The sequence below is a fragment of the Ahaetulla prasina genome, chromosome 2, assembly GCF_028640845.1.
Source record: "Ahaetulla prasina isolate Xishuangbanna chromosome 2, ASM2864084v1, whole genome shotgun sequence".
Lineage (NCBI taxonomy): Eukaryota > Metazoa > Chordata > Lepidosauria > Squamata > Colubridae > Ahaetulla > Ahaetulla prasina.
In genome coordinates, this window is record NC_080540.1 from 61504345 (window position 1) to 61516942 (window position 12598).

General features: G+C 36.6%; 1 protein-coding gene across 4 annotated transcripts in view; it reads right to left on the bottom strand.

Moving 5' to 3' along the window:
• The window catches only part of COL7A1 (collagen type VII alpha 1 chain), a 144026-nt gene that overhangs the window by 105890 nt on the left and 25538 nt on the right, over nt 1–12598 (bottom strand). For 3 of the 4 annotated variants that reach the window (XM_058167156.1, XM_058167157.1, XM_058167155.1), the window contains exons 12-19: nt 10798–10944; nt 10142–10252; nt 9360–9509; nt 9120–9248; nt 5182–5328; nt 4678–4803; nt 2757–2903; nt 2093–2218 (exon numbers count right to left, since the gene is read on the bottom strand). In XM_058167156.1, the coding sequence (XP_058023139.1) occupies nt 2093–2218; nt 2757–2903; nt 4678–4803; nt 5182–5328; nt 9120–9248; nt 9360–9509; nt 10142–10252; nt 10798–10944 (1083 nt within the window). The remainder of the gene's footprint in view (nt 1–2092; nt 2219–2756; nt 2904–4677; nt 4804–5181; nt 5329–9119; nt 9249–9359; nt 9510–10141; nt 10253–10797; nt 10945–12598) is intronic. The other variant, XM_058167158.1, reaches the window with a different exon arrangement.

Below are 12598 nucleotides of genomic sequence, written 5' to 3' on the forward strand. Positions count from 1 at the left end.
CTTTTGTTGCATTTTATAATCCCCCAATTTATTCAGAACTGACAGAGAGATGAAGTAAAAATTATCTATGTATCATCTCAATTTCTTGGATGCAATTTCTCAGGGTGTGGAGAAGAAGGAGGATGAAGGGGACTGACGAAATCTTCTAATTTTAAATCTTCTAAGAAACAATGAGAAAATATCAAAATATGCCACACACTGTGCAAGAAACAGAAACAGATATTTTGGCATTCAGTAAAAGTAGCAAGCTGAAATGGAGCTGGCCTTCTCTAATAGGAGTGCAAGTTTCTCCTAGAAAAATGTTATTATTTTCTTGTAATTATTCATATTAAAGTAAAATATATATTTAATCTTATGTATATTAAGGCTGTGTAGTATTATGAATTTGAAGCAGAAAAAATTGCTTTGGAACATATAGCACCTATTAGAAGTTCCTTAAACCAAAAGCATCTTCCATGAGGTGGCCTACAGCTATGGAGAAAAGATATGTTGTCCAAGGAAAAGATGCAGCTGCTATAAAAAGTTGTTGACATGTCCTATATAAGCATCCTTGCTCATTCTAGAACACACACACACACACACTTGCACACATACTAAGCCAAGAAAAATAACTCCAAATTGGATTTGGCTTATCTGTGAGTATATATGTTACTATCTATATATTCCTAGTCTATTTGTGAATAAGCCCATATACAGATAAGCTGCTCTCAAATTTTTAACCCTCTGTGTCACCTGTGGATAATTGTGACAATTAAAAAGATATGAAAACTTTGAGGGCTGGCTTATCTCCAGGTGGCACATTTTTCACAATATTTTAGTGAAAAATATGAGTTGAATTGGCTTATCTTCAGATGGGCTTATACACAATATTAATATATACCGTGTGTGTATGTGTATAAAATCTGTTATATAATTAAATTTTTCTCAAAGGGGAAAGTCACTAATCCTGTTTTAACATGTTTTGCATTGGGACAACAATCCAGACTGTACTTATGAATGCTTATGAAATGTTTTAAACTTAAGAAGAGCCTTTTTCTCAGAACTGACAACTAACTGCCTAAATAGTTCTGAACTGCAAAGAGATTAGTTTGCTCAGAGACACAGATAAGCGCTAACATCTTATCAGATTACTAGTGTTTCCTCTTCTAAAATTATTTGGTTTTGGCAAAGTTTTAAAAGCTTATTGGCTTAATCTTTTGAGTCCACTGACTTGCCTCAATGGCAACTGATTTGTTTTTTAGTGTTTTTTTAACCAGGAAGCCAAAAAAAGAAAAAAGCCTAAGTAGAATAATAATAATAATAATAATAATAATAATAAGAAGAAGAAGAAGAAGAAGAAGAAGAAGAAGAAGAAGAAGAAGAAGAAGAAGAAGAAGAAGAAGAAGAAGAAGAAGAAGAAGAAGAAGAAGAAGAAGAAGAATATTTTTAGTTCATAGGCAAGTGTCAAATTCTGCTCTGATGCAAAATCAATTTGAAGGGAATTCTCACTAAAAGAAGTGAGAAGTAAATTCTCACTTACAGAAGTGCAGCTTAAGGTCAAATTATGTCCCAAGGTTAGCACTGGGGTAAAAACATCCAACTTTTAGAAGGATCCAGCAGGAAGGCTGCAAGTTTCAGAACCAAGCTTGACTGGGCTTTATGGATATTTCAATTTGCTTCAAAGTCACATGGCCTGCTTGCCACTAAACTGGTATTTATTAAAACAACTCTGTAGCATTAGAATATATTTTCAGAGAAGGCCTTTCTCATCAAGATAGTTCTGCCTTAGTCATGGAATGAAATGAAGATGACATCTTCTATTTTTACTTTTCAGTGTTTTATCCTAATTTCGTTCATATTTTTTTTCTTTTCAAGAAAAAGCCACTAAGGAGGAAAAGCTGGAACAGCAGCACAATAATGTTAGGATAAAAAGATGGTAAAAAGTTCTTTAATAGGACGCATTCAAATATTTCAGGATTTGCATTTTGTTTTCTTCCATGTATTGCCTTGACATCATGTTGCCAGCCACACTTCAATGCTCAAGTAAGATAAAATCCAAACATGTACAATTCAGCAGTTAGAATGCCTTATTTTATGACTTGCCAAAACTCACCCTCTCTCGATCGCCATGTCACTTTATAGCCCGTGGCCCCAGGAACCCGATTCCAGGTAACACGCAATTGATTGGGCCCAGATGGAACTGCCTCTAAGTTGCTGATGCTGCCTACAGATTGACGTTCTACAAGGTCAACCATATAGAAGACGGAATGATGAGTATAAAGTTAAACCATAGAAAAATAATAAAATGCTTAGCATTATTTAATATAAATTATTTCAAATATAGTGTTTAGAGTTGTTCTTCCTGTTCTTCTTGAACATTCCCTCAAGAACCTGTGCAACCAACTTGTTAGAGAAGGAGGCATTTTTTTCAGCCTTTGGTGGGGAGGTGAGGCTGAAACATTCCACTTTATCTAAAGTCCTCAGCTGTGTTTATTTGCTTCTCCCATCCTGATCTTTCAGCAGAGCAAGGATAGAAATAAGTGCCAAAGACTGGTATTTCGCAATTCTGAGTATTTAATGAGCAGCCCAGCACAGTTGAAGCAACCTAAGTTTTAAAAGACATTAGAAGAAGCAAGTTCCTGCCTTGTTACTGCTGCATCAAATCAAGATTTACTGCTAGGCCTTTACCAGCCATAATAACTGAAGAGGTTAAAAAAAAAAGTGACAACACAGTTGTCAAGAAAAGGAGGCAGCTCTGGCTTCAGAAAAGCACGCACCAACTTGGAACGTAAGGGTGGCAGGAGCGCTTTCCTGGGTGCCCAACTGTGTTGTTATTTGTACTAAGTATGTGACACCCTCCTTCAGATCTTGCAATTCAAAGAAATTCTGGTCTCCAGGAATTCTTTTTGTTTCCTCTGAACGATCTGAAACAAGATGCAAAGGAAGCAAAATCAACCTGTGGTAATATGGTAAGCTTTAGTTAGCACCACAACCCCATCTCTCCGTGTAAGTCAGACAAAAACATTATTTTTCAATACTGGGTCACATGCTCATCTTCAGATCTTTCATATTATATTTTTTTTGAATTTTATTATAAAAAGTAAAGGAAAAGGTTCCCCTCGCACATATGTGCTAGTTGTTGCCGACTCTAGGGAGCGGTGCTCATCACCATTTCAAAGCCAAAGAGCCAGCGCTGTCTGAAGACGTCTCCGTGGTCATGTGGCTGGCATGACTCAACGCCAAAGGCGCATGGAACGCTGTTACCTTCCCACCAAAGGTGGTCCCTATTTTTTCTACTTGCATTTTTACATGCTTTCGAAACTGCTAGGTTGGCAGAAGCTGGGACAAGTAACAAGTAAAAACAAGTAACAAGTAAAAGGGACACGGTGGCTCAGGGGCTAGGATGTTGAGCTTGTAGATAGAAAGGTCGGCAGCTCAGCGGTTTGAATCCCTAGTGCTGCTGTGTAACGGGGTGAGCTCATGTTACTTTTCCTAGCTTCTGCCAACCTAGAATTTTATTATATTGTTACCATATTTTTATTTTTTGGTTTTTGCTATTGTTTGTTTAAATTATAAGGCCTTTGCACAAACATGAGGTGTAAGGCTATATAAATCAAGTAAGAAAGTATGTGGTGTATGTGTGTCCCTGAAGCACTTTTACTATTTTCCACCATTTTCACTTTGGACTTCTAGTTCATCCCTGTTTCTCTCCACTCCATTGTCCCTCAAACCTCAGGCCATTTTCTCCCACATTCATAAATGTTAAGGTTTGCAAAGTCCAGTTGCCTTTTGAAAAAGCACCTTTGGGACAACCATGACCTGGATGACTGAGAATCTCCATAGACATTGCTCTTTTTTCTCAAATGATTGCAAACACACATTCATCCTGCAGAATTCTGTTACAGTACTAGGAAATGGAGGCACACATTGCATTTGCTATTGGATAAAATGTATAAATTGTGAGAACTACTTCGTATCAAGATTTTCAGAAATTGTGTTTTTTACATAATGGGAAACCAAGGTACTTTATATCGAAAAAACTGTGGCTTGTTATTGCAAAGCCCAAAGCAAACGAACAAACAAAAACTAAATCATACTGAGGCTTAGTGTTAAATGCAAGCCTGACCACTAAGGTACTATTAATTAAATAACAGATATATACAATTATATACAAGCTAATTATAACTACTGCTGGTATGAAACCACAAATAACTACAGTATAATTAATGGTAGCACTTAAAAAGTAAGCACTATTTTCACAGCTCCAGAATTCATGGTCAGTGGCCACTAATGCCATTTTTGCCATTCCTTACTGGATGAAAGCTAGACCCAGTAATCACTCAGCTAAACTTTGACTTCATTTTCCCCACCCCCTCCACTTAGACTTTTACAGAACTCCAATTAACTCTGCTGTTTTTTCTCATTTTGCTGCTTCTCCAAGGGACTCCCTGTTTCAAATTCCTTTTATCAGCTCCTTTTATGCATTCATCCTTGAGTGATACAGAATAAAGCAGGATATGAAAGAAGGAAGGAGGAAGATAAATAGATAGATAGACAGACAGACAGACTCTTCTATATTCCCACCTCCAATTTGAAAAATGATTCCCCCCCTTTTTTTTCTTCACTAGATCCTTTTCTGCTTTGTACAACTTGAATCCTCTTGCATCAGAATTATCTAGGCATTCAGAAGGTCCTTACCCTGAATGTTGACAATCACCAGTTTATAAGCTGTAGCCCTGGGAACAGGAGTCCACAGCAGCCGAATGCGACCCAATCCCACTGGCACCATCCGCAGGTTTGATACACTGCCCACTAACGGTGGTCCTGCCACAGATAGACAGAAAGTAGTATTACTGGAAGAATGTAATAGATGGCTTGGGCTTATAGAGAGAACAGTTGTGTAAGTTCTTGAAACAAAGAGACAAACCTCTGGCTCATTTTTTAACATACCCACTCAAATAATTGCAATAACAATGTCTCCTCAGTTTTCTCCCCTATAGTGTTGCTTATCTGATTATCTGATACATTATTATTATTATATATTATTATTATAATACATATATTATCTGATACATTATCTGATGACAAAAATATTCTCTTTATTAAAATATCAGAAGATGAATAATTCTAAAAGTGATTCCGTGTGGGGAACAACACAGCAAAAGAGGCAGTAGAGCATAGAGAAAGGGTTAACACACTTACGGATTTGGATGTTGAGAGGAACAGCATTACCCTCACGGTTGCCAATAAGAGCTGACACACGAACTACATAGGAGACATTCTCTTTCAAATCAACTAAGTCTTCTGTGGTCTGGGAGCCTGGGATGCGTCGAACCTTGTCAGTGCCATCTACAGCAGAAACCACAATAGTTGTGAACATGAACTTATAACCTTGGCTTTCTAATTCAAAGCTGTTTTATAAAAACAAATCTTATTATTTTGTGGTCACAGCATCAGGCTACAAAGAGACAGGCATCTGATATTGGATAAGGAGAGAGGAGAATAAACTAAGAGTTTCATTTGCCACAAACAAATCACTTCAGCTTTCAACAAAAGATTTGTTTTGCTACACTCTTCTACTTAGGTGTGAATCATCTCGGTGTGGTTCCTATTTCCATTATTCCTCAGGTACCATCTCTAATGGTTATTCTTTGAGAGCTGACTGCAATGAAATTTCATTTTAAGGTATGCTGATTAGTGTACATTTAAAGTGACAATAAAGTTCCATTCCATTCCATTCCAATCCATTCCATTCTATTCCTATTCCCTCAACTCCCAAAGCTAATAACTTGAACAAGTTTTGAGCATGCTTTCCTTAGAACATCATTATTAAATCAATGGTTCTCAAACCTGAGTAAAATTCCTAAAATCGGTAAAAGGTAACACATGAACTCATTATCTAATCACAATAGGGGAATTTAAACTGACTTAAAACATTGTACTTTCATTGGATAAAAAGAACTTTTTGATAAGTGGTTTTGAAAAAATAAAGGTAAACATTTGAGAAGCCCTACTTAAATGATCAGAGGTGATGTTTTATCAAGATTCTATAACTTGCAAGAAAAACTCCCTTCAGAACGTGCTCTTCAACCCAGAAAAGCAGAAGAGGGATGTTGAAGAGGGACCAAAGGCTCCAGACTATACTTTGTTTATTGCTTGAAAAGGCTTTGTTCTTCTTCTCCTTTTAGTACACTTCTGCTCTTCCATCTTCTCCTCTCAATGAATACTTCTGGGGACTTCCAGGTGGCTCCACTTCGTTAATGGCGGTGTATTTCAGACCGCCAGTTCTGTGTGATTCTGTAAAGCCGCTCAGACAGCGTTAATCTGCTGTCAAGCAGCTTGAAAATCTCTTCCCTCGGGCAAAGAGGGAGAGGTGAGCATTCGGGCTGAAGTAGAGCCCCCAGGAAAGCCCCAGGAAGATTTCTGGTGGCTTGATGGGAACGCTCCTTCTATAGCCCGAAAAAAGCTCCGGAATCCGGAACGCTTCTGCCAAATGGCAGAACAAAACGCAGCGTCCATCTCCGTGACTGAAATGGATTACTGAAACAGGAGCGTTGGCATTTGATTGTAAGAAGATTTAACTCCCTGACAGAGAACGTAGTCAAGATTGGAGATGATGAAAGGAAATGGCGTTTTGTATATTGAAAGTAAATGGCATTTTGTGTATTGGAAGTGAAAGCTAAGGAAATGCTTATTACAATTGCTGGCGTGGAACCTTTAAGAAGAATATAACAAGATATTTTTTAAAATGGAATTTTTTTTGTCTCTTTTTTTATCTTTTCATTACAGTGTTTAAGAAGAAAAGCTTACTGAATTTTTCTTTTTTCTTTTTCTTTTCTTCTTCTTGGTATTACTTAGTTTAAAAATGGCTTCCAAGCAAAGAGATTTAACCACTTCTAAAATACTGGAAATTTTGTCAGTTCAGATACAGAAATTAAAAGACGATATTAAAGAAGGTTTAAGGAATTTTTTACAGGAGCTTATGGAGGCTCATCTTTCAGAAATAGATCAAAAATTTAATGAAATGGAGAAAGAAATACTGGATTTTAAAGATATGGTGGAAGAGCAGAGGAGGGAGACGAAAAAATTAAAGGAATCAATTACCCCATTATTGCTATCTAGTATTCAGACAGAGGAAAGACTGGAAGAACTTAACCAAATTAATTTAGATTTGCAAAGGAAAATAGATGAAGTTCAAATTAATTTGAATTTAGAAAATAAAATAGATGATATTCAGGTTAAGGTAGATAGGGCAGATGAAGAAAGGGTTATATTACAATATAAATTAATGGAATATGCTATAAGGGTGAGGGGATTAAAAGAATGTAGGGAGGAAAATTTGAAAGAGATTTTTACTCAGGCCTTTGCTCAGATAGATGGAGTGGAACCAGAAGCTTTTGAAGTTAATATTGAAAAAATTTATTGTGTTAATTCTTGGTTGGCAAGGCAGAAGTGTTTACCGAGAGATGTGGTTATTTATTTTACAAATAAGAAGATTAGGTATGGAATTTTGCAAGCATTTTATAAAAATAAATTTCAAATATTTAGGACAAGGTATGATAATGATAAAGGAAATTCCTCCTAAAATGTTAAGAAAGAGAAAAGAATTTGCCTTTTTAGTGGATGAGCTTAAGAAACATCAGATATATTTTAGATGGGAGGTTCCAGCTGGCTTAACAGTGAATTATAAAGGAAGAAAGTATTTTCTCAATACAGTTTTTAAAGCACGAGATTTCTACACTAATGTATTAAAGATTGGGAATCCTTTATCGATAGATGTTAAGTTGAATGGTGAATAGATGGTGGAAAATGTGTAAGATAAGGGGAGGGAGAATGTTTAATTCTATTATATATGATTATGGTTAATTTTTGTAAATGATTTATTTTGGATATAAATGTGTAATTTTAGGGGTACTATTTGATATATTTGAGGTATAAAGGAATAGGAAGATGGAATATTGTTTAATTTTGGAGGATAGATAGTAAAATTTAGGAATTTGGATTAAATATTATATTTGAGAGATGGATGTAATGTTGTTATATGGTTAACTAGAATTTAATTGTTATAACTGATATATTTTGGATAAGTTATAGGTGTAATTTTAATAATGTTATTTGATATAAGCAAGGTAAAGTGAAGATTTTAATTATTACAATTGATATATTGTGGAGATAATACAGGATTAACAATAACATTTGTAATATTATTTGATGTATGTAAATGATATCAAAGATATGAAAAGATGGATTATTGTTTACCTTTGGAGGTTGGACAGTAAAATTTAAGAAATTAAGTTGGAAATATGAACTATTCTTGAGAGACTGCTTAAGGAAGAAAGACATTTCAGAAGAATCTTTGGTAAATATTGGAAGATGGAACGTTGTTTTGGTATTGATTGATGAAGGCTGGATATTAAAAACTATGTACTTTATTGAAGAACAAACACCAACTCAATCGGAAATTTCTGAGAACTCTAGGAGTGGAATGGTCTGATATATAATGGATTGGAAGAAATGTATTTTCTTTGTTTCTGGAAGGGGAGTTGAGGTTTTAAGGAGTGACTATGGATTATGATTTGTGTTATATTTTAATTTTTTACTGTTAGTTTTATACCCTCTATTTGGTTCTAGGAAGTCCCGGAGGGTGGGAGGAGGGAGGGGAAGGGAGGGGGAGGGGGGATGAGGGTAGAAAATGGATTGATGGTTAATGTACAGAGATGATTAAAGATGTATAATTAATGTAAGATTGGAGCTGCCTGGCTACCATTTCAGAATGATGGGAAGGAAGGAAGTAGAAGAGAGAAGGAGGTAGGAAAGAGAAGAAGAGGAAGAGGAAAGGAAGGAAGAGGGATAGAAGAGGGAGAAGAAAGGAGTAGGGAGGAAGGAGGAGAGGATGTAGATAAGAGAAGGGGAGGATGGTCGTGGAAAGTAGAAGAAGGTAGAGAAAGGAAGAGAGTTAAAGGAAGGGGGTGGTGACCGGGCAGGTCTGATTAATTGTATATGATGGTACACTAAATATGTTATTGGATATGAATGTTAAAATAAAACTTTTTTATAAAAAAAAAAAGAATACTTCTGGATTTTCACCAAGCTGCCACTATCAAGCCACTCCTATCAACCAGCTGCTCCTGTGAGCTCACCTTGCATATTGCGTACTACAATCTTATATTCTGTGGCTCCTTGGACTCCTAGCCATGATATCCGGACTCTGTTTCCTATGGTCTCGATGATCCTCAAGTTGGAGATAGTTCCCACTGAAGGTGCCACTCCTAAAAGAGAAATGTTGACTTTCATTCAGCAAAGACGATGTGAGAACCAAAAGCCTCAGCCAGGAATGTGACTAGCTCAATTTAAGGGAGCATGAATTTCCTCTTACTCACCTGTCTCTGAGACAGTAACTGGGGTTGCTACTTCTTTTCCATCATACAAAGTGTAGAGGGTGATATAATATTCCGTGCTTGGCTGCAGGCCACTCAGAGTGTAGCTATTCTCATTGGTGGGAAGAGAGACAGTCTTGGGAGAATCTGCTCCTTGGAATCAATACAAGATAGAAATTAGCATTGATCTTATGGATTTGAAAACAAATAGGTATTATCCCTATGTCCTAACTTTCAATTCTCTCCAACATTAAGGCATAATCATTCCCCCTCAATGGATCAATAGGCATATGATATATATTTTGAGGAAAAATAGAAACATTCAATTGATGTTTTTTTTAAAAAAAAATATTGTTTATAATTTACCACCAAAATGAAACATAACAAACTATGAACATGAAATATATGGGAATAACATAGAACAAAAATAGTCGAACTCAATCTCTTTAGTCTCATTTACCACCGAGATCCAGATCACCAAATTCCATCAAATTCTGCAACAACCATTCTCTTTAAGCCAACATTCCCAACACCTTTGGTTTTCTTAAATAAGGTATGGAATTATAATAGAACATGCTGGAGGATACCAGGTCAGAGAAACTTAATCTAAAACTTACCTTAAAGGAAAAGGAAAGCTATACACTGCATAGAAATTTCTCTGAAAGGATATCCTAGAAATATTTGAAACTGACTGGGAAAGGAACAGATTCTCCTCACCACATTTATAGGTGTCCACAATCTCTATAACTTCTCTACCACTCATTGCACAAATTTAGCTAGCCTACCTGTTGCTTTTCTCCACTCCAGACGATATCCCCGAGCATTAGGGATGATATTCCAGGCAACCTTAATTGATGTTGGGTCAACAGCGATAGTCCTAAGAATCTGGGCTATTTCTAAGAGCAACAAAAATAAATAGTAAAGTTCTGAATGATCAGGAAAAGCTATAACAATCTCTCAGTTATAATTTTTAGTTCCAAGCCTTAATCACTATGGGACAAATTTATTCAAAGAAAAACAAGTAACAATCTATATCCAAATTCACTATTAGGGGAAGTCCCAGCACTTTTTGAAAAGATGGACTTTAGCTGGGCTACATAAATAACATTCATATATTGACATGAGCATACCTAGACATTTGTTTGTTCCAGCTACAATTACCATATAATATCTGTTGCATTTTCTCTCCTTCCTTTGAATACATAGTAACCAGTATGCCATCTTTAAACTTGAATCTGAATACTTCTCTAAATCAATTTTCATATTTGATATCTTAATATTTAACATGTTATGCTATAAATTAGCTTATAAATGGAATGCTAACAATTATTCCATAGGACATATTTTTATTGGCAGTGGTAGTTATTGTAACAGCAGCAGAAATAGTACTGTAGTACCATTAGTAATAATAACAAAAACAATTATTAGCAAGTGCACCTACCTGTTCTCCTCCTAATGGAGGCCTTGGGACCTTCTTCCTGTCCATAGAGTGAAGTAACTGATATTAGGTAATCAGTGTTAGGCTGCAGCCTTGTTAACAGATATGAATTCTTGCTAGCATCCACATCAGCTGTTTGACGACCCTGACCTAAGAAATTTCAAAATACAAAGCAAAAATGCAAGAAAGCTGTTAGTCATTATCCATGCGGAACATGCATCTGTGAACTACATGGCCACATGCTGAATTGCAGAAATTTACCTTTTTTACTTTCCTATCACATTCAGCAAGAGATCCTTAATTCTTTGCTTCTCATCGTATCACTGGAAGTGATAATTGCCTGTAGACATTGTCATTGCCACAATACAATGTCTTTTTGGACACAGTGAACTTTTAATACTACTCCTAACTTCTTAATCTATTAATTAACTGGAAAACTAATTGTATTAACTTGGGAGTATTTTAAATAAGAAACATAGGAGTTAATTACTAAATTTCTTGCAAAAAGAAAAAAAAAATCACAGAGATTTGGGCAGTTTATCGAAATACTTAAGAGTGCAAGTCCACCACTTCCCAGTTTTGAATTGTGGATAGGTGTCACCACTCTGTCCAAGATTCATAATCAGTTCCTTATTGGACTTTCCTAATTCATGTAAATAAGCCTGCACATTAAAAGGTTAAATACATTAATTTCCCATCAAAACCAAGAATTGCAGAGCTATAGTGTGGTGGAATGTAGGCTGGATTCCTAGGAGGGAGGGGCTATTTTCCACTGGACCAAGAGACAGCAAAGTTTACATTGTTTGGCTGGGAGAAGGATCCCAGAAGTTCTCAGTGTACAATGATGCAATGTTGCTTTAATTTGGAAATATTTCTGTCTATAGGTGAGGAGCAATAAAGGAAATTTCTCATAAGAAACTGTGTGTCTTTCTTGAATTTTGGAGTCTGACATAGTGATTTTTGGACAAACCTATAACTTAATTACACAGCAACCTATTTAGAAATTATTGTAAAAGTATACGCAGATTGGAAAATCATGCATATCAGGATTATCTCCCTTCTAGAAGATATATTAATTCGTCACATATGGATAGAGTGTGTAGTGAGTATCTTTTTAATATTATTAAATATTATGAATATAATGCTAAATACATATTTTAAAAATAAACTATTGCTTCATATAGTTTGTGCCTTTCTATATCCCTGTGCATATTTGTGTATAATATATACTGTATTTTTCGGACTATAAGATGCACTTTCCCCCTCCAAAAAAGAGGGTGAAAATGTCTGTGCGTCTTATAGAGTGAATGTTGCCGAAGCCCTGCCCATCTGCCAGCCCCCACCCTTCAACCTCTGCCTCCCAGCAATTTTCCTCCTTGCAGCAAATGGCAAACAGCCTGGTCAGGTTCAGCATAGCCTGATTTAGCACGAGCAGCTGCTTGGCAGTTGGATCTGCCTCCCGGAATATCACTGATCAGCTGTTCCAGGCTGTGGGAATCAGTGCCGCCCATTGGCACCGGCACCGCCCATCACTGCTGCCACCTATTGCCACTTCCGCACACCCCATTTCTGGCCTCTGCGCACCCCAGTTTTGGCCTCCGCATGCCCCATTTTCAGCCTCCATGTGTCTCCTTTTCAGCCTGATCCAAGTGGCGGGGATAGGTGGCTGCAATGCCAATCCCCACCACCTGGAACAGGTCAAAAATGGGACAGATGGAGGCCGAAAATGGGGCATGCAGAGGTGGCAATAGGTGGCAGTGGCAATAGCGGCGACAAACAGCTGATCGGTGGTATTCCAGGAGGC